Source organism: Cyrtonyx montezumae, unplaced genomic scaffold (genome assembly GCF_038088225.1).
Source record: "Cyrtonyx montezumae isolate F1298 unplaced genomic scaffold, pur_monq_1.0 scaffold_2, whole genome shotgun sequence".
Taxonomy (NCBI): domain Eukaryota; kingdom Metazoa; phylum Chordata; class Aves; order Galliformes; family Odontophoridae; genus Cyrtonyx; species Cyrtonyx montezumae.
Window position 1 is genome coordinate 32,253,415 of NW_027071936.1, and position 27,541 is coordinate 32,280,955.

The following is a 27,541-nucleotide window of genomic DNA, read 5'->3' on the forward strand; positions in this document are numbered from 1 at the left end:
AATAAGCTAAAGATATAAATAATTTTTAATGGCAAATTTTCCTGTTAGTATCAGATTTAGTTTCCCTTTACTCCGTAAAGTGAATATAAAGTAAGTAAAGTAGCTCTATAGAAATCTCTAGCAGAAAACAGAAGTGTTATTGATCCTGAAAATAGAATTTCTAAGTAATTTTACCTCCACGCACACTGGCACAATAGGTTTACAGAGCAGTATAAAGACAGGAAGAAACATTCATGTTTTAATCTCTCTGCAAAAGTAGCTGACATCAGCAAATAACTGCTTCTATTTTTACTAGTTTGGTGAGGAGTAGAAAACTCTACCTCTTAAAGCATAGTGTGGCATATGTTCAGAACCCACCATGCAAATCAGCTTTTAGCAGACATTGGAAGAAAAAGGATAGCTTTCTGTCCAGGTCCAGTTTTTGGTCCAGGCTTGTACTGTCCAGTTCTTTTCAGTGCCACGTACCAATCAGAATACTTCCGTGACCGGTAAGTGTTATAGTTATTAGATTCCAAACGCTCGAAAAAGAAACACTCTTCTGTTGCACATTTCTAAAAGAGAAAAAGAAAGGGATTATTGATACTTCATCACATCCCATCAGTTGGGCTGACTCACGACACTAACTTCCAGGACAGTAACTTAGCAGTTCTTTCAGTTCTAAGCAATTGGTATGAAATGTTTCATGCTTAAAGAAAAATACAATTCCTGTTAACGTGTTGTTTAAAGCACCTACAAAAATAATTTTTAACTATGATTCATTAATTGTCTTTAATAAACACAAAGCAGACTCTGCTGTTTTCACTAAGGAATTCTTTATTACTGTCTGAAATTTATCTGGGTACAAGAAGAGCTGTGTCTGTCAGCACTGACTGACAGATCTCAGCTCCCAAGTTGAGCACATTCATGTTCATAGTATTTTCCTACGCTCACCAGAGAGAAGATGCTCAGCTGCACTATGCCCCTCAAAAGGTGAACTTGCTTTAACCAACAGCGATGTAGCTCCTTCCACACTGCACTCAGCAGAAACCAATGCTCCCGAAGTGTGACCATGCTGAAGAGAAAGTGTCTTAATTTTCTCATGATTCCATTCATATCAGCGAGGTCTTAAAAGAAAATAGATGATACCTAATTGACAACTTTCCTCGGATGCCCATTATCTCCTGCTGGCTAATTTAACTCGGACAGGTACTTACAGCTGTTGACAGTTAAGAGAAAGCAGGAAAGTTTAATCAGTGTTTAACTGCAGTTACCCCAGAGCGTATTCACAACAGGATAAGATGGTCCTGTCAATTGATAACCTTGCTCCAACAGCATAAACAGTGCCAAATTTGCCTGAAGAATCTACGCTTTAAGCAAGAAAAATACCCTCAAATAAAAAGATGGAGAGAGGGCAAAGTCATAAACATCTACCCTAAAAAAAAGTTTGGTATGTCTGGAGGAAGAAAACATGCAAAACCTCGGAGAGAAAACAGGAGGTGTGAGGAAATTTCCTATATGAGCCAGCAACTCTTTGCTATGGTCTTCTGGTAATACTCATGCATAGATAAAGTAGCCAAACTAAACTATTCCAAACTAAAAAAGTGAGCTTGAAAGAGCTAGACTTCACAGAGTGTGCACAGAAACACACACAAGAAGAGTTCACTCCTTACACATGCCCGGTTTCTGCTGCTACAAACAATTAAGTCATTGAAATGCAGCCTATAATAAAGCAATCCATCTCCAAACATACGTCCTAGAGTACAAGTCTTGGCAATAAAAAAATACAGCTCCTCCACTTCAACCATTTTCAGACAGGAGTTTCGGTTTCTAAGGAAAAGAACCCCATAGTTAATTTATCATTTTTTTAAACCATTGATGTTTTTATATTTAAAATTGCATTACCCAAGTGAATTTTTGTATGATTTATATTTTAAACAATTGTTCTGAAGAATGATTATATTATAATGCCTTTTAGTGTAGCAATGGGAAAACAGATGCATTAACCATCTCAGGCTCCGATGACTCGAGTCTGAAATGGATTACAGGCAGCTTCAGGAGCACGGAAAAGCATGGTGAATTGAAGTAGGCAGCACCAGTGTAGATACAAGTGAAAGGTAACTTGGCACGAAATCAACACAATCACAAATCAAAGGAACGCATTCTTCCTATTAGGCTTCCTCATATTCTTCAGGTTTAAGAAGAAAAACTAACTCCCCAAACACGTATTCATGCAACTTACGGGTGTTATAAAAATAACCACAAACTGGGGATAGAGCAATAAAGAAATAAGAAAATCTATTTTTAAGTTGATAAAGATTGCTTAGAAAGGTGCCACGTTGTTTGCTCTGGACGCTGAAGTACTCATTTTTGCACAAAGCTTGCCTAGCAAAAATTCCTGTGCCACAGTTCTAATCCCCGACGCCAAAGGGAAACGTGTCCCCTCAGTCTGGCAGAGCCTCCCTGGTCACAGCTAAACCACATCAATGTGCCGGGCTGTACGCTACTGACGAGTTAGTTGTTGTGAAATAGGAAAGTCAGTCAAAAACACAGTTCTTCCTTTCATGGGAAATGTTGAGACATTTCATCATCAAAATGAAATAATCAGAAACGTTTGATTCCATAAAATGAAAATATTCCATCAGTGTAATTAAATTCAACTAGAAAGTCAAAACAAAACACAGTAGCCATATCAGAAGTGAAATGCTTCAATTTTGCCATTAAAGATCCGATGGAATTCTGAAAAAAAAAAGTTTCTGAGGAAATATTCTTGTTAAAACAGCATTTTCCAAGAAAGGCTTTGGATTAGCTGTATCACTGACCAGCCCTCCTCCACTGACCAGACCTGTAAATACCATCACTCTCCCACAACAACGGGATCTGCTGGCAAGCAGAGGACACACAGCAGCTTAATGAAAAGCCACATCTAGTTTGCAAGACAGGAACGCAGCCCACCACGCAAAGCACCAGTATAAGAAGTAGGATGCTGGCTAAGCAGTAAGTTGCTTTGCAAAAGATCAAGCTAGGCACAAGTCACAAAGACACATCTCAGTGCACTAATGAAAGAAACAAATCCAACTGGAGGAAAAGGAAGACTGAATGATGATTTTCAAATGGATTTGTGAAGCTTTTAGTATGTTTATAAAACATTTCCTTACAAACTGATACTTCACACTGGAAAGTAATGAGAAAGAAGAAAGAAGACAGACTTTAAAAAGTGTTTACATAAGACCAGCACGCCTACCCAATGTCATAAGGGTAACTAGGCTTTAAAATGTTTGTTTCACATAGCAGAAACCTGGCTCGCACAACAAAGCAAGAGGCAAGCACAGATAGGAGAGCCTGCAATTACAAAAGAGCCAAACACATCCGGGAAAAGGGATAAAATGTGTAAAGTGATGCTCGACTTAGTGTGCATCTGTGCAATACCAAAGAGATTCTTAATTGTGGTATCCCAAAAAAACAGGTCCTGAAAGGTGGGCATGCTGTTAGCTGTTCAATCACTTGGCAAAACCAGAACAAAACTGAACAGAGAAGGAACATCGGCTTAGGCTGATTTAACAGTGACTGCAAACGTGATCAAACAAGGAAAAAATACCAAAAAAAAAAAAAAGTAATTGAGGAAATAACCAGCAGCTTCTACACAGAAATTTGTGAATGCTTCATAACGTTTGGGATTCCTCTTTTTGGGAACAAATCTATATTTGAAATGCTCTCTTAATTGGAAAGTATGCTAACTCAAAACCAGTGATGGAAAAGCACAGGATCCCGGAACAGAAAATTAAACAGCTACTTTGAAATTAAAGCTCAACTGTATTTTTAAAGGAATACCCGAAGTTCTCAGCAGATACAAATTCACGTGCACTGATGAGATCAGCATAAAGATTTCCAGAATGTGCTTGTACAAAGCTCCTGCTGAAACAACACTTCTCAAACTGAAAAAGAAACGCTGGCAATTATACACAGTTCCACGGACATGTTTATAGGCCGAAAAGAGCAGAGGCATGACTGGCCACTAACTGCTGGAAGGCATGTCACAGAAATCCTCATGGAAAACAAGACTTGTGCTTCAGAGAACAATGTCAGAACTGCAGAAATAGTCATTAGATGTGAAACACGGGCTGAATGGGATAAAGAATAAAACCTTCTTAGAGCAAAGCGCTTTCTCCTATGAACAGCAAAAGTGAAGGAGTGCAGGAAGCACTGTTGGCCGCAAACACGATTCAAGTAATAGCCATCTCCAAAACCACCATGCATAGCTGCAACAAAGGCACATCCTACAACGAAGGACAAAAACAAGTGCCACTGTGCAACAAGAGGCTGGAAATCCCAAACACAAACACAGTCAACTGCTCATAATTTTACAATTGATGCTAAGTGTTTACTTTGACCATTCACTGCTGCTTAGGCTAAGGAGGGCAGTTTGAACAGGAAACACACCAGTACCACAGGAAATTGCCAATTATCCTTAATTCAAGAATAGCACAGTGGACTGCTATTCACATCACATTTTCTTCAACCGATCCATCAAAACATCCAAATAAGTAACACTGTAACTTGAAACAGACTATTTAACTATATTCCCAGGCATAAATAAAACCTATTTGGAGAAGCAAGAGATGGCACACTATGTGACTGAGAAGCACACCAGGGTGCCCTACACACACAAAGCTGCTGAAATGTTTTGTTTGCCTTTGGACTAATTTCACTTTGGCAGAGACTGCACTGACAAGTGACTTCTGTAGCCCTTCACCTAGGTCTTTCACTTGCTGCAGTTCAGCTGGGGTAAGGCATTCGCTTCATTTTTAACACCTGTTCCCATGATGTCAGCTGGGATACAGAATCCAAATGTGACTATTTTCAAGATACCAAAAGCATCAGGTTTAGATTAAAACTAAAATTTCAGTGGGATGTTCCATAGTAATATTTCAGTAGACACAAGGTTTAAAGTTTGTTTCAAAGTTACGAACGTGGACAAGAGGACAAGAGATTTAATTAATATTTTTTTTCTTGCCCAGTTGCCCAGAGAAACTGTGGTTGCCCCATCCCTGGAGGTGCTCAAGGCCTGGCTGAAAGGATGGGGCCCTGGGCAGCCTGACCTGGTGGGAGGCAACCAGCCCACAGCAGGGCGTTGGGACTGGGTGGGCTTTAAGACCCCTTCCAACCCAAGCCATTCTGTGATCCTGCAATTCACAGCCTCTATTTAATATCTAGGCTTTGGAGATCTTAGTACTTTTCAGATTCAGCTAAACAGATTGCTTTCAAAACACAGTTAAATATTAAAAGGATAGCAATAAAAAAGAATAGAACCGTAACTAAAACTAGTGCTAATGGACTAGTTTTAATTAATTTTTTTAAATTCTATCATCACACAGGCAAAAACGTTTTTCTTGCCAACTCACTAGCTTGGAAGTATACATACTCAAAAAAAAACCAAAAAAAACCTGATTCCCTACAAAAAGGAGAATGAGAAAGTAATATATATATAGGCTACTGCCAAAAACATCAAAGTTTTGTACAAGCTGGCTTTACCTTCTACTTTAAAAGGGTCTTTACCATCACTTTATGTAAAAGTAAGCTTAAGAGGAAAAAATTACTCTGGAGGAAAAAAAGGGAGAACACTTATTCTTTCTTCGTTCTCATCATTCCCTTCCTCACGTGTTCACTCTGACTTCTCTCTCAGACAGTGTAACTCCAGTGAAATTCTGTAGCATGCACTTCTAGGTGAGCACAGAGATCTCTCTCTTAACTGACACAAGTTTTTCTGAGCTAATTTCTCCCCAATACATCGCACAGACTAAAAAGAGGACCTAGCAATAAGATACAGAGAGATACATTAAGAAATGCTGCTTACCAATGCCAGCAATCTGCCATCCTCCTTCATAGCCAGAAAGCGGTTTGCACTTACACCTTTGATTGATACCACTCCCCTTTCTTCTGCTTGAAGCTGCAGTTTGACTGTAAACAAAAAGGACAAAGTTATTAAGAAACTGGCAACAATAAGTTTCTCTCCTATACGTATTTCACATGGAAGCAGTTCAAAACAGAATGAGACAAGCAATTCCTGAAACGACGATCCTTTATGGCACTGTCAGCTGCTTGCTAATGTTCTTAGTGAGCTATCTCTTAAGAGTCTGTATGGTTCAGCTGCCAGTGCTGGAAGGCATGAGTATGTTCTCTGGTTAAGGCTGCAGACCACGCAGGACTGTACCTCTGTGGGAGCAGCTAAACGTCCCACAGGTTCCCAACAGACAGCACTAACACAGTATGACCTCCAGCAATAAGCAAACAGGAGAAACTGTAAAAGTAGATGACTAGCAAAGACACAGGATATGGTGCTGTACAATTAGGAACATGAAAATGGATGCAATCTGTTAAAACAGAAAAAAAAAAACAAAAAACAACCAACAACAACCCTCTAAAGAGTCATGATTTCTTGAAAGCCTGAAACAGAACAGTCTGAACTGGCTATTCTGGTCACGAGTGAAACCCAGTAGTTCAGATTAACACACAAACATTTCCCCTTTTACTTATTGCTTGTTCTAAAACATGGAGATAAAACTTTTTCCATTCCCTTTTCTTCCATGATTCCTCACAGCACCACATTCAAAACAACCAATCAAGCTTTAAGTGGTTAAAATAACTGAATGTGACCCATGAAGTTTGCATATACATTGTGTTTCTGCTCAGCTACAAGAGTATCTGTGACATGCTAACTCACAGCCCAGACTTGTCAGCTACGTAGGACTGAGAACACGGCTGTGCAAAAAAAAGGAAGTCCACTGAGCACCTTTCCAACACCTCTAAATGCTGTCCTGGAGCTTGCCTTTTTCTGGAGAACTAGCAGAAGGAGAAGCAGCAATGTGCACGCTGTCCTAAGCCTCACAGAAGGCACTCTTCAATCCCAACCTTTTCAGAACATCTCCCTCTGAAAACTCAACCCTGAGGATTTAAAACGTCACTTGGAAAAGTTCCACACAGTAACTACGACAGGCACTCCAGACTGCTTTGCAGCTCCACATGTGATCCTCTCTCCCTTGTCTCACTGCCTTCAAAGAAAAACTGCCATTCCAAGCAGCTCTGCTCCACTGAGGGCTTGCCCAAGCGATACAACTTTATCTGATTCTGCTAAAAAACAAACACAACCATCTCAGTAACAGTTGTCCAAATCCATACTTGCCCTCTGTTCTGGGCAGCCACTCCTTCTTGATAAATCTAGTTCTACAAAACCCCTCAGCATAGAGAAGCAATCCCAGATTTTCCATCTCAGTGCTGTGCTTTCACTCGCAGGGATTTTTAAGAGCAACAGTATTTCCATGGCAGAAAGCAAGAGCATTGCAACACAGCCGTCTACAAAATGAGGAACGGCTGAGGAACAGATTCTTGCCTTCCTGGGGCACTTGGAGAAAGAACACTTTTGCCAAAGAATTGCAGCAGCTGAAGAACAACCAGGGCATTGCAAGCTGCTATGGGTTACGTGCCCATCAGGTGTTAGAGCGAAGGATGTGACTCATGAGGTGCAAGACTTATTGGTGTTTCCAAACACCAGCTGGATTTCAACTCTGTTTTCATCCCAGAAATTATTTTGGGAATTAGTGGGGAAAAAAAGAAAAAAGAAAGAAAGAAAGAAAGAAAACAACAACAACAAAAGCCCAAAATATTTTGCATTTGAAAATGCAGTGGAGAGAGATCAGACTGTGACAAAGCCCAGCAAGAGGAAACAACAGCTACACTCAGAAGTACTCAGCAATGGACATGAACCAGTTTGGGTTTGCTGCTGAGAATCAGCACTCCCAGCTCCCATCCCGTACTGTAAGATGGCTACTGCAGCTTGGTGGGATGAGCCTGACAAGCAGTACCAGTACATGAACCTCAAAGATGTATTGGAATTATAAAGCTTCATCTTTTAACCCACAGAATAAATGTATGAAGCAACGGTAAGGTTTGGAGTGGAGGAATCTCCCCAGACTCTGCAGGTGGCTGTGGCTCATCTGACTTCTTGGTTTGGGGAAAAGTTTTTGCAGTCCAAATGGAAGACCTCTTGTTTTATTTCTGCTTTTCTGAAGGACAGGACTGAATAAGTCCTAATAATGAGAATGCCAGGAACATGAAACCCTTGGGATAACTGTCACAAACTCTTTTTCAAACATCCCATCACATTTTATAAACGTACTGGCAGACATCGTGTTGAAAGTAACTCCTCCAATTTTTATACAAACCTGAAGCCAAATTAATGCAAATGCTACACTAGAAAGAAAAAGCGGTTTATTATGGATTATAAGCCCGTTGTCATTTTACACAGATAAAAAAATATCAATAACTAAAACCTTTCCAAAGCAAGACTTCCAAGGAATACAGAAACCTCTGCTTTCGTAAAAAGACAGTCAAAATGCTGAATTTCACCCCCAGTACCCCAAATAGAGTCCTCCCTGCATTAGGCCAATATTAGAGCTGCAAACACTTCCAGCAGGCTCCATGCAACACCTGGCCTTAATTGAAACACAGAGTGCTCTGCATAAGGACTGGGGGGGAATGGACTTCTGAGGTGCGCCTGAGCATGCTTAACAAGGAAAAGCTATGTCAGCCATCTGAAAAGCAAGGTGTTTAGCTGAACAGAACTTCATAGAGTAATTGTCACTGTCAATCTCTATCTTTTGTGGCCCTTAAGTCACTGACAGCAACTGTTCAAATTGTCGAGCCGTCATTTTAGATGTATTCCTAACATTCATCATCAGCGTACTTGAACCTCAAAACCGTGGAAAAACTTTGGAAATGACAGTGGATAATCTTGAGACATGACAGCAATCACCCCACGCCTTAATACCGCGTTCACCAGCTGTTTCCCCTTGACAAAATGTAGGTCATTTAATTAAGAAGTTCGTAACCCAAGAAAGAAGCACAGAACATCGCCAAACAGCAAACTGTGAACCTGGGGGCCAAAAGGGTGTGTTTTCCCAGTTATTTTTGCATTCCTCTGGGAGGGCCCCTCCAGCACAGCACAATGTACATATATGCTTCGCTACTCACGTTCACTGCACACCCTTTAGTTTGTGGCGAATGCCACAAATATGGTTCAGCAGCAACAAAAGACTCTGCACGCTGAGCAAACGTCTTCGGGATTAAGGCCGAGTCACTGCAAGTTCATAACATATACAACACTCCCATTCCAATTATAGCTTACACGACCTTTACTACAAAGGAACATTCACTACTGCTAATAAGACTTCCTTTTGCATTTCTCCCTAATAAACTGAAATGTGATCACCTTCTCTTTTTCTACTGAGTAAGAAGAAATGAAGTGCAAGACAGACAAATTTCTTCCCATGCCACATTAGAAACTCTCAGGAGGATCCTCAGGAAGATAAAAAGGATTATAAGGGAAGAAAGAAAGTTAAGGCACAGACCAATAATTAGGAGATGAATTTGAAGCCCTCTTCTGTGGCAGCGTTCTCAGACTTGAAGACAGGGTTACAGAAGTATCCTACAAAAAGCCCTCCTCTAAGCAGCTTCCTTGTTCCTGTGCTTTGCACAATCACAATCTCAAACCCAAATTAAATTAAGAGATATTTATTGACCTTGAGACAGAACACATAAAAAAAAAAAAATCAGAAAGTTGGTGTGGTTTTGTTTTTGCTTTTTTAAATAATAAATGTTTTTGTTTGTTTGTTTAGAAAAAAAATGAAATACCTGGCTCAAGAGCAAGAAGTGCTGATAAGCATTCCAGCTGCTAGGAAATGTGCTATAAAAAGTCACAAGACAGACAAGTCTCCCTTTGCTCACCCTACAGGTGACATCAGGACATTCCTTCACACTGTTCTCCCAACAGCTCCATTCCCTAACTCCTGTGCTGCAATAAGCCCAGGGGAGAAGTACCCCAGCTGGGACACCAACCCTCCATAATTAACTCGCCGTTGCAGCAAAACTGAATTTTATTTTATTTTTGCATGAGAATTCTTTTGCAAAACTTGAGAGAAACACATGGCAAAGGAATGAAAGAAAAAAAAATTCCCCAGATCTGTAATAAGAAACAGAAAAAAAAAATTAAAATTTACAAATCTGTCTGTCATCCTCTTCAACTGCAAAGTGCTTTCACAGAGGACTACATGTAAATTGTTTCCCCAGCTGCTAATTGAGAGCGGTGCATTTCATCTCTAAAGTGTGGGAATTCTACATCTTACTGGCAGCAGAGCTGAAGGAGCTCAGGTCCCAGGTCCCTGTGCCGACGCACGGCGCACAGCGACAGCACTGCCTGCAGCACTGTGCTCCTGCCCCGCAGCCAGCAGAGCCCTGCAGGCACCCATGGCACCACTGGCCTGTGGACAACAGAGTGCAGTTACACCACCAATGTGACCATCAGCCAGAGCAGATCTACAGGTTAAAGTAGCCAGTGTTTGAGAATGCATGATAAATGGGCATTTATTTCACCATTAGGAGAGGCTTGTCTAAGTATATGAAAGCTGAAAAGTGATATTCAATAGCACTGTGGCTGGCAAGGTTTCCATCGGATCTCTTACCAGCTGCATCTTTCCCACGCTTCCTTTGAGAGCTCAGAAAAGTATTTCCAACTCAGTTTTGCGTACTCCAGTAGAGGAAAGAATTTTACAGCCAAGTAGCACAATGCAGACAGAACAGACGCCTGCAAACGTGGGGAATGCAGAAACTCTGTATGTTTTCCAGAAGGTCTTCTACTGACCCGAGCGCCAGAGCTGAAGAGTTGCATGCACAGAGAAAACTCCAAGGTCCTCTTACAGCTCTCCCAACCCAGCAAAGATTTTGTACAGGCCCAGACCAAATAACACTATGCTGACTTAAATGATCCCAAATGATTTTATTGTTCTGCATCATAAAGGGTTCAGCCAAAAACCTCCTAGAAAATGAACTTATTTAGAAGATCTTGGCAAAATCCAGCAACCTAATATTTTAGAACTAGAGGTACAGGTTTTGCCTGGGGCAACAGCTGTGCACAAGGGTATGTGCTATGATTTCACTCACGGCAGCTGTGATGTACTGGGGCAGGAGTGCCATAGTATCACAACGGAGGAGAGAAAGCAAGGGTCAGAGTGAGGGAAAAAAGCAGCAAAAAACACAAGAAGTAAAAAATATAAGAGACATAAAGAGGAAGCTGCAATGGAGAAGGGGCAGGGCAACCATGCTATACCTGAGGTGGCAGCACTGCAGCTCTGTGAAGTGGGATTTCAGAGGTATGAGCCAAGTGGAGTCGCATCCTTTTCCTACTCCTGCACAAGGAAATGGGAAATTCACCTACTACATCAGACATCCTACAGTAAGTATGGGCTGAGAGCCCTTGGCTTTGGGTACACTTCCACAGCAAATGAAGGAGGTATTAAGGCTTAAACTACACTTGACTTCGTGAAGATTGCTACAAGCAGATGTCAGTACAGGCACAGCCACACTTCGGGGATTCAGGTCAGGTAGGACTCCACCTACTCCAGCCTCCTGCTTAGGGCCCGTCACCCCACAGAGAAAGCCCCACCACCCAATCCCACTGCAGTCTGCTGCCCAAGTTAAGCCCAAGCTCACAAGGGCTCACCAATATCCTGCAGCCATACCTGGTGTTGCTTTAAGACAAACCACTGCCCCCACCCCAGGCACATAGGTTTCAGGTTTGCAGAGTTTTCCTTCTGCACTGAAATGCTGCTCCCAGGGCCTGAGCAGGTGACCTGGATGTCTGCTGCCAGTGCACACAGCTCGGCATTTTTCCTCTTCTCTCTCTCACACACTTAAGACAGTGGCTCTTTTCATGAATATAAACTGTCATTAAATCCCTGCGAGAATGTGATGAGAAATACATTTTACCAAAAGGAATCCAGGACCCAAACACTGACCAACTCCAAGAGATTATTCGCACGTTGTGAACATCTCAACAGCAAATGCTCAATGCTCGGACACGGCAAACAACAGGGCAGCTTACAGACCCTGGAAACAGAGGGGGAACTTGATACTACTTCAGGCCCTGTTTGCACTAATACACAGCTGCTTTATTGGAACTGGAAAGGTCATTAGCCACGCACCTTGGTTTACAAGAAGGGAGAGTTTCTGTACCCCCGAAAGCCCCAGGCTGCACGTCCCTGGATCAATGACCGTGTTACTGAAGTCTCTGCTACGGAAAAGAGAAATCCAAGCCAAAGGCTCAGGGCCCATCTCCAACATATTTGCAGAGGCCCTGTAAGGAAAACCCTTCCACGAGGCCCCCGAATGACACCGCCGCAGAGCTGCTGCGCCAGCTCCATGCTAGTTGTCCTCTGCAGCTCCAGGCCCACAGAAAAGAGCAGGGCACCAACACTCCACAGTGTCACTGCTACAGAGGCAAAATCCTCCAGAGGGAGTAAATACAGGAAACGTGAAGTTCAGGAAAAAGAAAAGGGAGAAAAATAACAATCAACGTTTTGCTAAACACAACACCCTCCAAGATCCCACTCCCGCGTGCTCTGAGGCTGAAGCTGACAATTCCTTCACGCTTAGGGCAGCTCCTATTCCCAGCCAGGTGTCCAGCAGGACACAGTTGACTGCGCTGCTCCACACCTCACACACCAAACCCTCCCAGACCTGAGGGCTTTCTCACCCAAGGTAGACATGCATGCAGACGTGCATACTAACACCTCCGCTTTGGCATTGCCAGAGAACTGCCCTGTGGGTCAGAGATCCAAACCCCAGTGAGTGAGGGACACTTAATGAACCCAATCTTTAGCAGTCAGAAACATCTCAGGCTGTATTTCTCCCACATACAGCATATTCATTCTTTCTGCTAACCAACAAACTTTGCGTCCAAGGTACCCCAGTGCTGAGACTACAAACACTGAAATGACTGAAAAAACCACTTTGCTTGCTTTCCATTGCAAACAACGGTGCCATCAGCAGAACTGCTAAAATAACACACCACCTAAACCCCAGAACACATGTGCACAGTGGGCAGGAGAGACACAGACAAAAAGCAGCAAGGGGGCCCCAGCTGAAGAGGTGGTCTTTTCATAAACAAAAACCACAGAGCAGCAACAAAAAAAACAAAAAACAAAATTAAGCAGATGAAGTGCCACACTAAGAAATAGTGAGTCATGCTCCCATACAAAGGCACATTTCTTCGCTTTTGCATGACAGCATTCTAAGTGTATCTTTTTCCTTTTTGCCAGCCAGAGGCATATAACCACTTGCAGACAGACCTAAGGTCTTTAAAATGTAAACATCCACAACGAAAATACACACTTCTGGAATACAAACACTTTGAAAAGTTCCGGTTACACTTAAGATTCAGTGTGAGGCACTGAGCAGAATGACAAGGAGTGGGGCCAGCTAGCAGCTGATGAAGCCAGCCTTGCAGCCACTCACCGGCTTCAGAGGCTTTAGTCAAAGTACTAGAAACACTGAGTGTAATGAAAAAATCATTTCCCTCTGTTACAAATTATATCTTAACTCCAGTTCCTACTAACACCCAACTCCACCTAACATACACCAATCACTTCAGCAGTCCTCCCCAGGAAACACCAGTTACCAACTGCAGAGCATCCTCAGATGCTCCCCATACACTGGACAGTGCAGAAGTTGTTTCAGAACATAAGCAAACCCTCTCTAGCCACAGCCAGGCTCAGCCCTCCTTCCCCCTGTGCCCACATGCAAGACGTGCACAGAGGCACTTCTACACTGCATGCAGCTTGCACAAGCTGCATGATCAAACTTCAGCAAGTGCTTCAGAAGTTAAAAGCACAGCAGCTTCCATGTTCTGCTGACAGCACACAACCTGGGTATTTCACGCTGCTGAGTAAGCAAAGAGCAATTGCTTGGCATTATATGAGGATATGAAGCACCAGATACTACAAATACACCATCCCATAGAACACTTCTAAATCCCTGCCTGCGTGGAGCCCCCTGGTCCCTGCAGAGGAACTAACTGCATCATTTTGTCAAGAGGACAGAATAAGGCAGGAAAATTCAGTTGTTGGTAAACCCTAGTTTTACCAAGGAACTTAATTCATTACTGAGTACCAGTAAAAAAAAAAAAGCCCACTCTCACTTCACCCAGCAACTTGATTTACAACAGTATTTGAGGGCTTCATTAACAACACCATGAATGCACATATACACATGTTTTTTCAAACTTCTCCCATGGGATCTGTTTTACCAAAAGTAAAATAATCCTTCATTTCCTCCAACTGCTTTCACTTAGTATTCACAACAGTGACTGGTAAAATAACCACTTCCCATTCTTCAGCTTTAAAACAACGCCGCCACAACGATCCGCCCACAACACAACAGTGCCACTGGCCGACTGCAGAAGGTGCATTCGGAACTCGCACAATTTAAGCTCCTTACATCTATTGCACATTCACTGGTATCTTTACAGCTGTGAACTGTTTCTCACTTGCAGCAAAATAAACATGCCAGGAATCAGGAACAACTTGAGACGAGGCAAAGAGCGCTCCAAAGACAAATTAGCTAAAAAGTATTACATTTGAAAAGGTATTCTTCAGCACAACAGCTATCAGTGCTCAGTGCTGTGGGGATGTCAGAGCACTCAGCGAACAGTCAGATGAGAGCTGAAAAGCTGGATTTCAGGAGAGCTCAAGATATGGTGGTAACAGGGGAACTGTGTCACGCATGCAGGGTGTCAGGGAGACAAGGGAGGAGGAAGAAATAAGGAGATGCACAGTAGCCCTTTAGAGTTGACTGCTCAGGATCTTGCCAAAAGGTTGAGACAGTGACAATGACAGTTTCACACTTCCCAGATTTTCAGTACCAACGAAAAGACAGCTGATCAGAATCAATCACTGAGTCTTTAATAAATATTTATGCAAATTTAGAGCAATCAAAATCCATATACATGCACACAGCATTTCACTGGTGCCAGTTTGCTGCAAGGACAATGCAAAGTCAACATTAAGCCTGGAGACTTACTTCATTCTCCATCTATTTCATCCCCTTCAATCAGGCCACGTATCCACCCTGCACTGACATTTAAATAACGCAGCCACAGGGGAGCAGAGCAGGCTGCACACAGTGAGGCCAGCAAAGGACAACAGCTGTCAATCACTGCCAACTCAGAGCAGCAGCCAGCTGGAATTGTCACTAACAGCCCAACTTTGCTTGAATGCAGCCTTGCTCCCATATTACAAGTTGCTCTTTGTATGAAACCAAATTCCCTAAATCCTAAAACAAAATGCGTAGCGTGGTTTCAAGTTTTCCTCCAAGTGTTTAGGTAACACTCCTAACTTTCACGGCCACAGTGCTGACTGTGAGGAGGCAGATGGCACACACCTCAGGACCCGGCCTATGCTGGGGAGCCAGCAACTGGGGTCTGCAGGGCCACACAGAAAGGGATCAGGGCACCATCACTTCCCTGACTTCCAACTGAATTTTCTCCTTGGCTCGGACCCTAATATATAATACAAACAACACTGACCCATGTTATCAGAACTTAATCACTGAAATACAGTCTCATTTTGAGACATCTTGCTTTGCTCTTCAGTTTCAAGTAGTAACATCTTACAATTATTTGCATTAATTCAAGCACAGATGGTTAAATGCTCTGGAAGAAATTTCCTCTTGAAGCTGAAAAGCAAACAAGGTTTGGACCACAACAAATTATAACTGAAAACACAGGACAGTTCTGTATTTTTCTTCATCTTTTACAAATCCTACATTTCTAAGGACATGAGCACTGTGCACCTTTCTTGCTCAATTTTCCTGAATAAGCTACATTAGTATCAGTAAAACATCTGTAAAACCATGAAGTTAATCTTTCACACCCACATATTCAGAGGCAAGGCCAGATGGACTTTTAGCTGTTCATCTCAGTTGCTCCACCAAAGCTCGAGGAATCCAATGAGCAGAATCCCTCTACTACTTCCCTCTCCAGAAACCGCTCTGCCCAACAGGTCTGTGCAGCAGGATGCCCTAAGTGACCAGCAGAGATGCCAGTTCCTTCTCGTACATATTCCACATGGCCTGCACTCACTGCTTGTCCACACTAAAATATGCATTCATGCCTTTATCCACCTTACTTGCCATAAGTATCATCAGTACCTAGGGAAGTGTTGCACAAAACTACTCTCCAGGTGCGATCATCCACATCCAGAAACCCACAATCAGAACCAGTCTTCCTCAGAGCTGCTGGACCACGCTAACACTCACTGTAATATAGTCCTACAGTTACTATTCTAACCTGTGACGAACTATGGGTGACAACTGCATGGACTGCATCAGAAGTGTATCATAGTAGTTTGTGTAAGATGACCTCCACTCAACTTCGTAGACACCACCTCATTTATTCATCCTTTCTAAGCCATCCATCAAGTGGGATATGGCACCTAGTCCTGCACTATAACAGACAGGATGGTTCAGGCCACGGCACAAGAGAGGCTGTGACACCCCACCAGGAGCTGCTGCTGAAATGGGAGTGTTCCTGTCCATCCCACACTCCCAGCTGCACACTGTCACCACCTTGCACAAGTTCTTGCACCTTCTGTGACGTCTTGGGGAACGAATTCAATGCAATAAATCAAATAGAAGTTAACGCAGTAGAAGGGAGTGAGAGAACAAACAATTCTGCATATTCAGCAAAAGAAACTATGTGGCCCTTCAGTGAACTCAAGGCTAGAAGTAATGCCAACTACAGCACAGCTGAAACTGGGTGGGGGGAAAGAGCAGAAGAGACCACCCCTTTTAGCAGCAGAGACTTGTTAGGTCAGCTGAAGCATCTAGCCAAAGGATCTTGGTCAGTCAGCAGAGCAGGTGACGTTCAAATACAACACTGAAGAAGTCAAAAAAAAAAAAAAAGAAAAATAAATGAAGGGGAAATTTGGATAGACCCAAGAGACTTGAGTACTAATTCCCCAGTATCTAAAAACACCAAGAAAAGGTAGTGCCTGCCAAAAAACAGTGCCAGTCCCACCAGGTGCTCCTGTTGTTTTCCCAGAAGTGAGGTATCAAGCACAGGCTGAGCTGCTGTGCTGCCTACTTCCAGAGCCTCATCTATTTCACCATTATACTCCAGAGTGGTAAAGATGGTAAGGATATCCTTTATCAGAAAAGGACAATCACAGAGCTACACTCAGTGCAGAATAACAAGAGAATTTATAATGAAACACACGGGTGCTGAAATGTTTCCAGACGGACACCGAGAAGGCTGGGGATCAGGCTGGGTCACTGTGAGAGAAGGAGCACCATACAACATTTCATAGCCACATGTGTCAGGATTTTGCAGTGTCCACATTCCAACTGGAATCCAAGTGACTACCATGTTATGAGGTATGCTGAAGTCTCATCACAACAGGCAAGCTACAAGTTCCACAGTACAAGATCATTACTTGACATCATATCATTACTGCAAATGACTATAGAGACTAGTTCCTAGCTTGCCCTTTCTCCTTTGAATCACTCAAGAAATGTGGTTTCAAGCTCTAAAAGTCAAATGTGAGTGATAATCTATAGACAGGATCACTCAAGCAGAAGTGTACCATGGTAGTTTGTGTAAGACGACCTCCACCCAGCTTTGCAGACATCATCTCATTTATACTCTCGGACAAGCATATCAGCGTCCAGTCAAAATCTGACCCTACCCTCAGGAAACAAAACAAATACATAAGATAATAATCCTGAAATGGCATCAGCACTCCAGACAGTCACCCTTTAAATATTTTTATGAAGAAGCCAGGAGGCAGAAGAGGCAGATGGGAACTCTGGTTTACCCATATATTACCACAAAACACATTTTTGAAAATGAAAAATAATGAGAGCTGCTTTAATTTGAAATGCGTGGTCTTGAAAGGATATTACTAAGGTTATTCATTTTCAAACAGAATTTAAATGTAATCTCATTACAGGCTTTAGGGCTTCAAAAGTCATGCCATAAATATTTCAAACATCGCTTACTAAGGATACCCAATTCCGAGATCATGTGCAAGTGTCCTTTTTCAGGAATGGAAACTTGAGAGCATTCTTGGGAAATCTTTTCTTTTTCTTTTTGAACTGAATTATACAAAGGTTACACGGTCCATGCTGGCTTTAGTAGGTAACTACACTAAACATGACACCACCGACAGTCAAAGAGCTCCACTGTTTGCAGGGTCGCACATCAGTAGCACTACTGATCACCTCGCACATACCCTGAAACAGATGATGGCCAGTGATCTGAGAATCACGCTCCCGTGTATGTTAAAAAAATTTAATAATCAGATTATGAACTCAGTTTTGTTTTGGACAAATCATAAGTTATGGATGAATTCACTGCTTTAGTTCTAACTGCTTCAACAAACAAGGAAACACCAGAAAATATTTTTCTAGGGAATAAAAAGGAAGAAAAAAAGAAAACAAATTTTAGCTCAGGGAAAAAGAGCACGGCAAATAAACTCTCTTTTTACAAGTTTCACTTTAGCACATTAACAACTATAAAGGTACAGAAACCACTGGATAATTACATTTTAAAACTGCTTGCCATATGTAATAAACCGAGGGAGATGGGAGGAACTCACAGAAAAAGAAAATGTCAATGAAAAGATTAGGATTTTACTAACTAGTCTATTGAGCTGAATTTTAAAAGATAATTAAAAAGAATCGTGGCCCAAATCTGTAGGTTTCCATCTACCAGAAAACACAACAGGTATGTGTATTCTGTGGAAACCAAGAAAAAGACAAGGGTATTATTCTGGGCTTTCCCTGTGACTGTTTATTCAATTGCTCAAAATAGAGGTTAACCTATACCTGACCATTCAACAGTCCATGCCATTAGCACTCCTCTTGCTTTTATTATGGAATGAAGATGAACTTTCAAAATCTTTTGCAATACACACCAACCATGTATTAAGGAAAGAAAAGAAAAAAAAATGAGAGAAAGAGAGGGAAAAAACACAGCTTTTAATTTAATTAACATCAATTTAGGGTCTTTATCTGTCCAAAGAAAATGCATATAAAAAAAATCACATTACTAAAAAGTTTAAAGTGGTTTTAAACTTATCTCTACCACAAAATAAGCTTTTTTCTCATGACCAGCTGCACAATTTTCAAGCATTTATTAGCAGCTGCCAGATCTGGTTTGCTTGATGAGCAATTCCAGAATACGAGGCTCCATTTTATCAAACTGAAAAATATCCCAAAGTCTTCATCACATCTTTTCACCAAACACTGGAGTTGTGCAGCTGAGAAGTTTTTACTGAAAGACTTAATATGCCCACATAAGGGGATCACAGAGTTTTCACAAGAATTCACATTAATGTGGCTATCTCCATAACTTGGCCATATACTGTCAAAATACTAAATATTATCTGTATTTGCCATTCAGCTATGTTGGACACAGGTTGGAATTTTTTTATTTTTATTTTTTTTTGCCATGAACACGAATATTTAAGTACCATATAAGCACTCCTGATCTGTGAAGCCTGTTAAAACATTGATGGGCTAAATCCTGCCCTCTAGTGTACCTGCAGATGGTTGTGCCCTGTCAATATTCCACTCCTCAACCTGCCTTATCCACACAAGGCAAAAAGCAAGTGGGAGACAGGACAATTCACATCTCTCATTTGCCTCCCTCTACCTTCCAAGAGCCCCCTCTGCTCAGCCACACACCTCTGGAGCAGGTAAGAGGCACTGAAATCAGAGTGCAAGGATAAGTAGGCACAATAATAGAAGAGAGCACACCTATCCCTTGGCAGCGTGCTTGTCCACGCATGCCCAGCTAACACAGGCAATCTGCCCCTCACTTGATTACTTTACCTTGTGGGACCATGAAGGAAATGACAGTATTTCTATGACAAAGTAAGCCAAAGCCATAAATGAAACACATTCTCAGTTTTTTTTGCATGTGGGCTCTGCGACCCCATACCTTAAAACCAGCTACATCCGGGAAGAACTTCTGTGTTGACCATGTTGCAAAGCATTATGGTTTGGCAAAACTGTGCAGTAGACCAAAGCTAATGCAAAATGGGTCTGTTTCCAGAAAGATTTCAGTAGAAACAATAAATTCCAACATTTCGTGCCAGATTTCCAATAAACAGATAAATAAATAAGTAATCAATCTCTCACTTACTGCTAGGATTTGGAACAGGATGCCCTGTTAACAGTTCTGGCCACATCAATGGGACCCCGAAATGGGAGAGATCTTCTGAATCCTAAAAATCTTACACACCTAGTTACTCAAAACTAAGCATCGTGTACTGGGCTGCTGGACTGAAATGCTTCTTGATATTCACCGAAATCTTAGTTTCTGACAATCACAGCTAGCTTTCTTCCATTACCATGATTTTGCAATAAAGTTTTTTTCTTCTTCACTAAGCTGGTAAGCTCTACAGCCAGCATACACTTAAATTTGGACTAGATGATCTTGTAGGTCCTTTCCAACCTTATGAACCTATGAAATGTATTCTTTTAAAAACTTTTAGCACATGATCATTTAGATACTATATATGATACAAATAAAACTCAGAAGTACTTATGAAAGGAACTTTCTCAAGAAGAAATTTTCCTGGACCAGTATTACCCTACTTTACATTTTCTTGAGATATTTCTGGAAAGGCAGCCAGTTACCGAGCAAAAAGAAGGTATTTCAGAATCTGCAGGGTTGATGGAGCTCGTACTACAGACTCCTTTCTTGAGTGACAAACTGGAGTCTCATCACCTCATTAACAAGTGAACAAAAATGGCCCTGGATTCCTCAGATGCCTTGTTTTATGCACATTGTGAAAGAAAGCAGCTTGAAAAGTTATGGAAATATACAAATGCCAATCATTCCTCACTGAGGAAACAGAAAGGAGAACAGCTGCGCTATTAGACATTTTCTAAAACATATGGATACATGCTCCTTTTCCATTCCCCTTGCTTTTCCCCTTCACCAGCACTGTAGTCTCTTTGAGACAAACACCTCCAGAGAGTTTCTGAAAGCCCTTCCAAAAAGACTGGGTTCTCTGTACTTCTCCACAATGTAAACCAAAAGTTGTTGATCAACAACAAGATGTGGTTTTTTTGTTTTGCTTTAAGCAACAAAACTCTAAGAAAGCCTCTTCTGTTGTTTTTTTTTTTTTGTTGTTTGTTTGTTTGTCTGAAATGTACCTCTTGGAGGGAAAAAAAACCTCAACAGCAATCCCTAGGGTGTGTCTAAAGGGGCACTTTGCTGATGTCAATGCACGCACGCATCAGATGTGGCAATACTGGCCATCTCAGATGTATTGTCCAGCTTTTTCGCTATGTGAATCATTAGAGTCCACTCCTCCAGCACACAGGGCATGAACTTCCATTCCTTCATTTCACTGATGACACAATTATGAATAAAACAAATTGAATGGGACAAGTGTGAAACAATCAAAACCCCTGACACCAAGACACAAACCAGACCGTATACTTCTAACAAGTCGTCATTAGTACTCAAGGCAGAACGGAGGAGGCAAAAGAAGGACAAGGATAATGGAAATCTGTTTTCTGTATAAGTATTAGACTTCGGTCTGAAACATACAGAGAGATCCATCCACCTTCTAAAATACAAACTTCCTTCAAAAGTGAAAATGAGGATGTGCTACTCAAACACTATTCTGAATAATTAGAATCATATGATATCCCAAGTTGGAAGGGACCCATAAGGATCATCACGTCCAATTCCTGGTTCCACACAGGAACAACTGAGCAAAAAATAATTCATTAGAATAGCAGTTCCCACAAGAACCCCCTGTAACTGTCCTATAGTAAGTTATCTACCCCAAATTCTCTGCAGCCGTTAAATTTCTTTATTCAAAACTGCCTTACAAAACCTTTTATTTAATCCAAGGAAACATTCAGTGCTTGAGGTGTGCATTTTCTTAGTTAATTTTTGAAGTCTTCCTACATTGTCCAAGATTTATGGCATTTCTTTGCCAGCCGTCACGTCATTGTGACCTGCCAGGCATACCACAAGATTTCAGAGGGACTTCCCTTGAGCAGCACTCACCAGGTCAGAGTTTAAGACTGCACGTAGCTGCACTCAGTGACATATTTACAACGAAGACGGCAGAGATGCGATCCATGTAATGTCACAGTAACACATCTCGCTGACGCTTTGAGCACTGCCTTCTCTCTTTTCTCCACTTCTGAGAAGAGAGTTCTTCCAGGAAAAAAAAAGGAAAAAAAAAAAGAGCTGTCTGATAGCAAGGAGAGGAGGAAGGAGGGAGATCCAGAGCACAGCCTGACACCAGGGGAAGAGGGAGCAGCCTACACAGGGTGGGCTCACCCCACGTCTGCCCTCGTCCCAGCCCATCAACTGCACTACAGATCGTAGATGGAAAAACAACCTTCCCAGGGAAAGGTATAGAGTGGAATCAGTACAGCAGTACCAACACTGGAAAGATTTTTGCCCGTTCCTTCTCTGATCAGAAAGCAGCGTAAGAAGTCAGTGAAACAATTCTACTATTGATAAGGCTTAACAGGAACAGAAAGCACATATTAGAAAGACACAAGAATGCAGAACTAGAATGATTGTGGCAGAGCATTTAAAAAACAGCGTTCGGGGCAGCGTGGCCCAGCCCAGCAACCACAGAGCAGCATGCAGACTCAAAGCCCTTATCAGCACGCGAGGCTGAAATGCTGTGTGAAGTGAGGACCCAAGAGCAGCATCCAAGAACTTGCTTCAGCATCCAACTCACCCAAGTTGTCATCTCCCTCATTGTCACATTTTCAGCAAATCCCCATGCTACTTCTAGGCTTAAGATGACTTGTTTTATGAACCAATTACACTTATTTCCTGTCTTTCACATTTCCCAAATACAAAAGGCTAAAGCAGGCTGAATGCATTACTGTAATTGCTGCAGCACAGACCTGATCCTGTGCAGTCACTGACCAGTATGCCTGACTGCTGGCTGGTAGGTAGCACACCAGCACCACGCTTTAGGCACAGACCTTTGAGAAGTCCAGGTGCAATTATTTACCCAGTTGCTCTGGCAGCAGATATATTTTGTTACTACTCATGCAACATTGAGAACATTTCCCTTTCAAACAGTGTCTGAGAGAGAAATGCAAACGCACCAGATGCAGCCCAAAGCTTCCTAGCTTTTTCTACGAGTGTCAGTTGGACTAATAAACTTTCCCTGCACATATTCTGTTCCACAAGCATCTTCACCCTGTCCGATGCCAAACATTTCTACCAAAGGATCATGAAGTTGCACAGCCTCAGAGCGAAGTCCAACCTGGCAACACTGTTATTTGTGAACAGTCTGTTGCAATGCTTCTTTGGAACAGTAAGAAGAAGAACGTTTAGGAAATTCACCATCTGCAAAAAATGGTGAATGTCCTAAACTGAAACAGAATGAGAAGAGTGAGAACTCTCTGTCTCTTCTGCACTCCTGCACACCGCTTTCCTCTCCACTGCTCAGGCCTTGGTCTCACCTGTGCAACCACCACTGGGAGGGCAGCTTGGAACGAGGCAAAGGATCACAGTTACACCTGCTCGTTGTGCTGAGAGTCTGCAGCTTACAGCACTGCCTGCTCAGGGTGCTCGTGGTGTGTAACAACTGCACTCAGACCGTCAATCTGACAGTTAACCAGCAACTCCTTGTACCTGCTGTGAAGGAAACAGGCATTTCACAGACTCGATGCCACGAGAGCAAAACCTGAGGGCTGACAGACAGAACGCTGTGAGGTGTGCAGGAAGGCATTCTGTCCGCAGGATGCAGGGCACTGTCCTTCAGAGCAGTCCCAGCCCCGCCAGCAGCCCACCCTGCCTGCTCGGGGTCTCCTCAAGGCACAGTACCAGGGGACACACGGCTGCCGTGGAACCACAGGCTGCAAGCTGCACCTCGCATGCCCTCATCACATTCAATCATAAACCACTCTGTGCACGGTTTCCAGCCAGTGATGCACTGTGACCGCTGTAAGCCCTGTTTTCTTAAACATTTACACCTCTGTTCCTGAGTACTGTAATAAGAGAATAAGAACGCTTTTATTTATGAGGACGCACACCAGAAAAATAGCTTCTTGCTACCTACGGGCAGCTGACCCGAAGAGCCAGGAGCGAAGTGCCAGCGCGCTCACTTGCGGCCCAAGCTAACTAATTCCGACACCTCTGGGCACGCAGGCAAACCCCGTGCACCTGGCGAGCCCTGGAGCTCGGCGGGAGGCTGAGAACAGCCGGCCCGCGACACGGCAGCGGCGCCGCGCAGCTCCGCGTACCCACAGACGCGCGGCACGGGCAGGGACCGGCCGGGCCACTCACTGTGCGGATCGCTCTTCTCGCGGACGCCGTCCACCCTGCCGTCGGGGTTGATGCGCAGGAAGAAGCCGCCGTTCTTGCAGTAGAGCCGCTTGGGATCCTTGAAGTGCCCGGGGGGGAAGGCGCCGCCGCCGCCGTCGTCGGGCAGCGCCGGCAGCGTGGTGATGCTCCCCGCCGCCCCCGCCGCCATGCGCCGGGCTCCGGCGGTTCCCCGCCGCCCCGGGCCCCCGCCGGCCGCCGCCAGCCCCGGGCGGGATCGCCCCCTGCCGCGCCCGTCCAGCCTCGCCTCGGCCCGGCCTCGCTCGGCTCCCGGCCCCTCGCGGCTCGACCCGGCCCGGCCCGGGAGCTGCGCAACGCCGCTGCCGGCCGCCGGGATGGAGGGAGGAGGGCGGCGGGCAGAACGCGGCGGCTGCGGGCTCCCCCGCGGCACCGGGCTGCCCCCGCCTCCGCCCGCCCCGCTCCACTCCGCGCCCGGGGGCCGGCCCGGGGGCGGGGGCCGCTGGCTGCCGGGGCACCGGGCGGGGGCACGGCGGGATGATGGGGCGAGGGAGAGGGGGGCAGGCTGCGGGTCGGGCGGCGACTCCCCTGGCTTTTAACGGAGAATTAAATCGGAGAGAGTTAACGCGGTCGCCGTACTGAACTGCAGCGAGATAATACAACTTGTATGGCGCTGTTCAAATCTGCGCGGCGACTGCCGTTTCGCTTCTATACGTGTACCACGTATAGAAGAGAAGACAAACTCGCTCCGTTCCGTTCAGTGGCAAACTGAGCACCTGTTACCTCTAAAGCCACACAAGAAAACCGGTGGGGCCCTCCGTCCTTTACACGTCCTTTACTCAGCACGAGCCCATCCCGCACCTCCTGGGCGTGTGGCAGACACCTCTGCACACACCTGCTCAGCCCAGAGGCTGTTTCTGCAGTGCACAGCAGCAGTAAACCCGCATCTGTGCCTGGGGAAGCTGGGGAGCTTTCCTGCTTCCAAGGCAGAACAGCAGCGCCGGTCCTATCCCAACCCACACAGCAGCACCGGTCTTTGCATTCCGCAGAGCCAACATGCTGCTCGGAAATGAATGCAAAAGCGATACACATGGTCCAGCCTATGCAACTTGCGATACTGTTTTGCTAGCCCCGACTAGTTTTACTGCTGGCCTACATTCCCCCTACTCTGAAAGAATTACTCTGTAATTCTTTCCCAAAATCAGTGGTAACTGTGCCGTCCCCACACCCTTGCTGCGGAGACTGAACCACAACAAAGGCAGCACAGGGCGCCCAGCACGGCCTAGGGTCTTTTAATATCAGCTGTCCACCCCTTGCAGTCCTGCTGCAGGGAGGGGGGGGTTGGCCTCACTCACCAGCACCCTTCTCTTTGTGATCCCCAGCTTTTGTTTCTTACTGGCCAGCTGCTTCTGATGCTCTCTGCTACTTCTCTCTGAAATCCAAACGCTATCACAGAACACAGAGTTTTACAGCCTCAGCCAACAGCAGAGTTGCTCCTGGATTTGTCTTGCTCTTCTTTTGCAACAGAAGCTACATTCAGGACTTTTTGTGTCCATGCAATGTAGGTTCTTTCAATGTCCTCCTCTCTTTCTCAGAAGTGGGAATTATTCAGGTAGGTGAAGGGAAGGTGGGAAAAAGCATCATTCTTTAAACCCACAAGAAACTTCAACAAAATAGACAACAAAACCACTATCCTAAAGAGTGAACATTTATAGATTCACTTACCCATGGCTGGTATTCTCTCAGCAGGCCACGCACGCTCCCACAGCACTCTACTGCCAGGGCTGAGGGATGCCAGAGGCCAGGGGCAGGAGCAGATCTCACATCCTGGGAGCACCTGCAGAAGCACCCCTTAGCTGTCTGGAAGCCTAGATGCACACTGTACAAGAGGAAGCCCTGATGTGTTCCAGAAGCATCTGTAAAGAAGAATGGTACAGACCAGCTCAGCAGTGGTAGGTTGGCATACCTAAGCTCAAATCCCTTACCAAGCAATCCTTTTAACAGCCTGTGCAGCTGTAAGCATCTACCACTGCAATGTATGGGGCTTAAGAGCTCTTGAGAAGCTTGATATTGGGACTTACAGCTGCATGACCTCTAAATAGACAACAGCGCTAAATGGAAGGTGAAATTCTCTCAGGTATTTGTACTTACCTCAAGATCTGTCTTTTTCTTTTTAATATATAAAGTTTTTCATTTCTCATCTTCAAATGGAAAACCTACCAGTTTTTTCTTTTCTCCATACTGTTTTCTCCTGCACTCCAGCCTTGTAATACGGTCATTAATATTCCTCTTAACATTGACTAAAACAATTTTGGCAGTAGCATTTTCCCTTCTTGTGTTCTTGACCACATTATCCCCACCACCACCCTTCCTCGGCTCAGATCTGGCACACAATTACACCCATACGGTAACTTCCCCTCCACCCAAGCCATTAATTATCCCTGCTTTCAACCCCCTTTGCTTGCAGTCTCATGGCCTGTTTAAAACAAATTCCATGTTAGAATGCCTCAAACCTTCCCTTCTACTTTAAAAACAAATCTTAAAACCCTATTCTCTAGCTTTTTCCTTTTATCTAAATCATGTACGCCTTACATGGTTTACTACACAGCTAGACTTTTAATTGCATACCTCCTAGAGAGAAAAACCTGCTTTGCCCAGCACTGCTCTCATGTTCATGGGCCGTACTGAACGCGAGGCACTCTTAGTACACATCCAAACATGGCTTTTATTCAGTATATAATGCTTGAATTTTCTGGAGACGCTCAGTAGCATCACACTCAGAACACCTAAAAACAAAACAAACAACAAAAGGAAACAAATTAAGTGATATTTTTAGCCTGGTTACTGAAAAACAAAACAAAACAGAATAAAATCCCAACAACGTGAGAAACACAAGACTAATTTGTTGAGATTTTTCAAAGTAGGCCTAACAAACTCCATCAGCTTTATTCCTCTTTTTTTTTCAATTCTGAATCCAAAGTGCAAGAATCAGGTTGACCTTTCCCAGACTTCCCAGCAGATACTACCACTAATCCTGTCTTACCTTTCTATGTCCTTCAGTTCACTGTGACTATGTCTGTACAGTGTGTTGGTCACACATTTCAAAGACTGCAGATGACCTTTGAAAAGTATGCTAAATTAACCTGAGACAGGTCTAATCGATCATAAAATTGAAACAAAAAAGCCCTCACTTCTGTAAAGAAAATTAAAGCTAATGGAAAGTAATGGGACATGTGGACACCCCAGCATAACTACCTTCCCACCATTAATACAAGCACATGGCTTGTATGAACACAGGTATCTTCAGGTGTAAGAGATGTATTACTGTTTAAATACATTTCTTTCCTCCAATGTCTGAACATGACTTTAAGAATTCAGTAGGAGTTTGCCACCCCG

The 27,541-nt window shown here is 43.6% G+C and overlaps 1 protein-coding gene across 1 annotated transcript; it reads right to left on the reverse strand.

Annotated features, from left to right (window-relative positions):
* Nucleotides 1-88: 88 nt before the first annotated feature.
* Nucleotides 89-24,499, reverse strand: FGF2 (fibroblast growth factor 2). Its single transcript, XM_065736805.1, has 3 exons — nt 24,152-24,499; nt 5,831-5,934; nt 89-551 (listed from the first exon to the last, which is right to left on the reverse strand). The coding sequence occupies exons 1-3, from the start codon at nt 24,336-24,338 to the stop codon at nt 366-368; spliced, it is 477 nt and encodes a 158-aa protein (XP_065592877.1). The 5' UTR covers nt 24,339-24,499; the 3' UTR covers nt 89-365.
* Between the last annotated feature and the right edge of the window lie 3,042 nt (nt 24,500-27,541).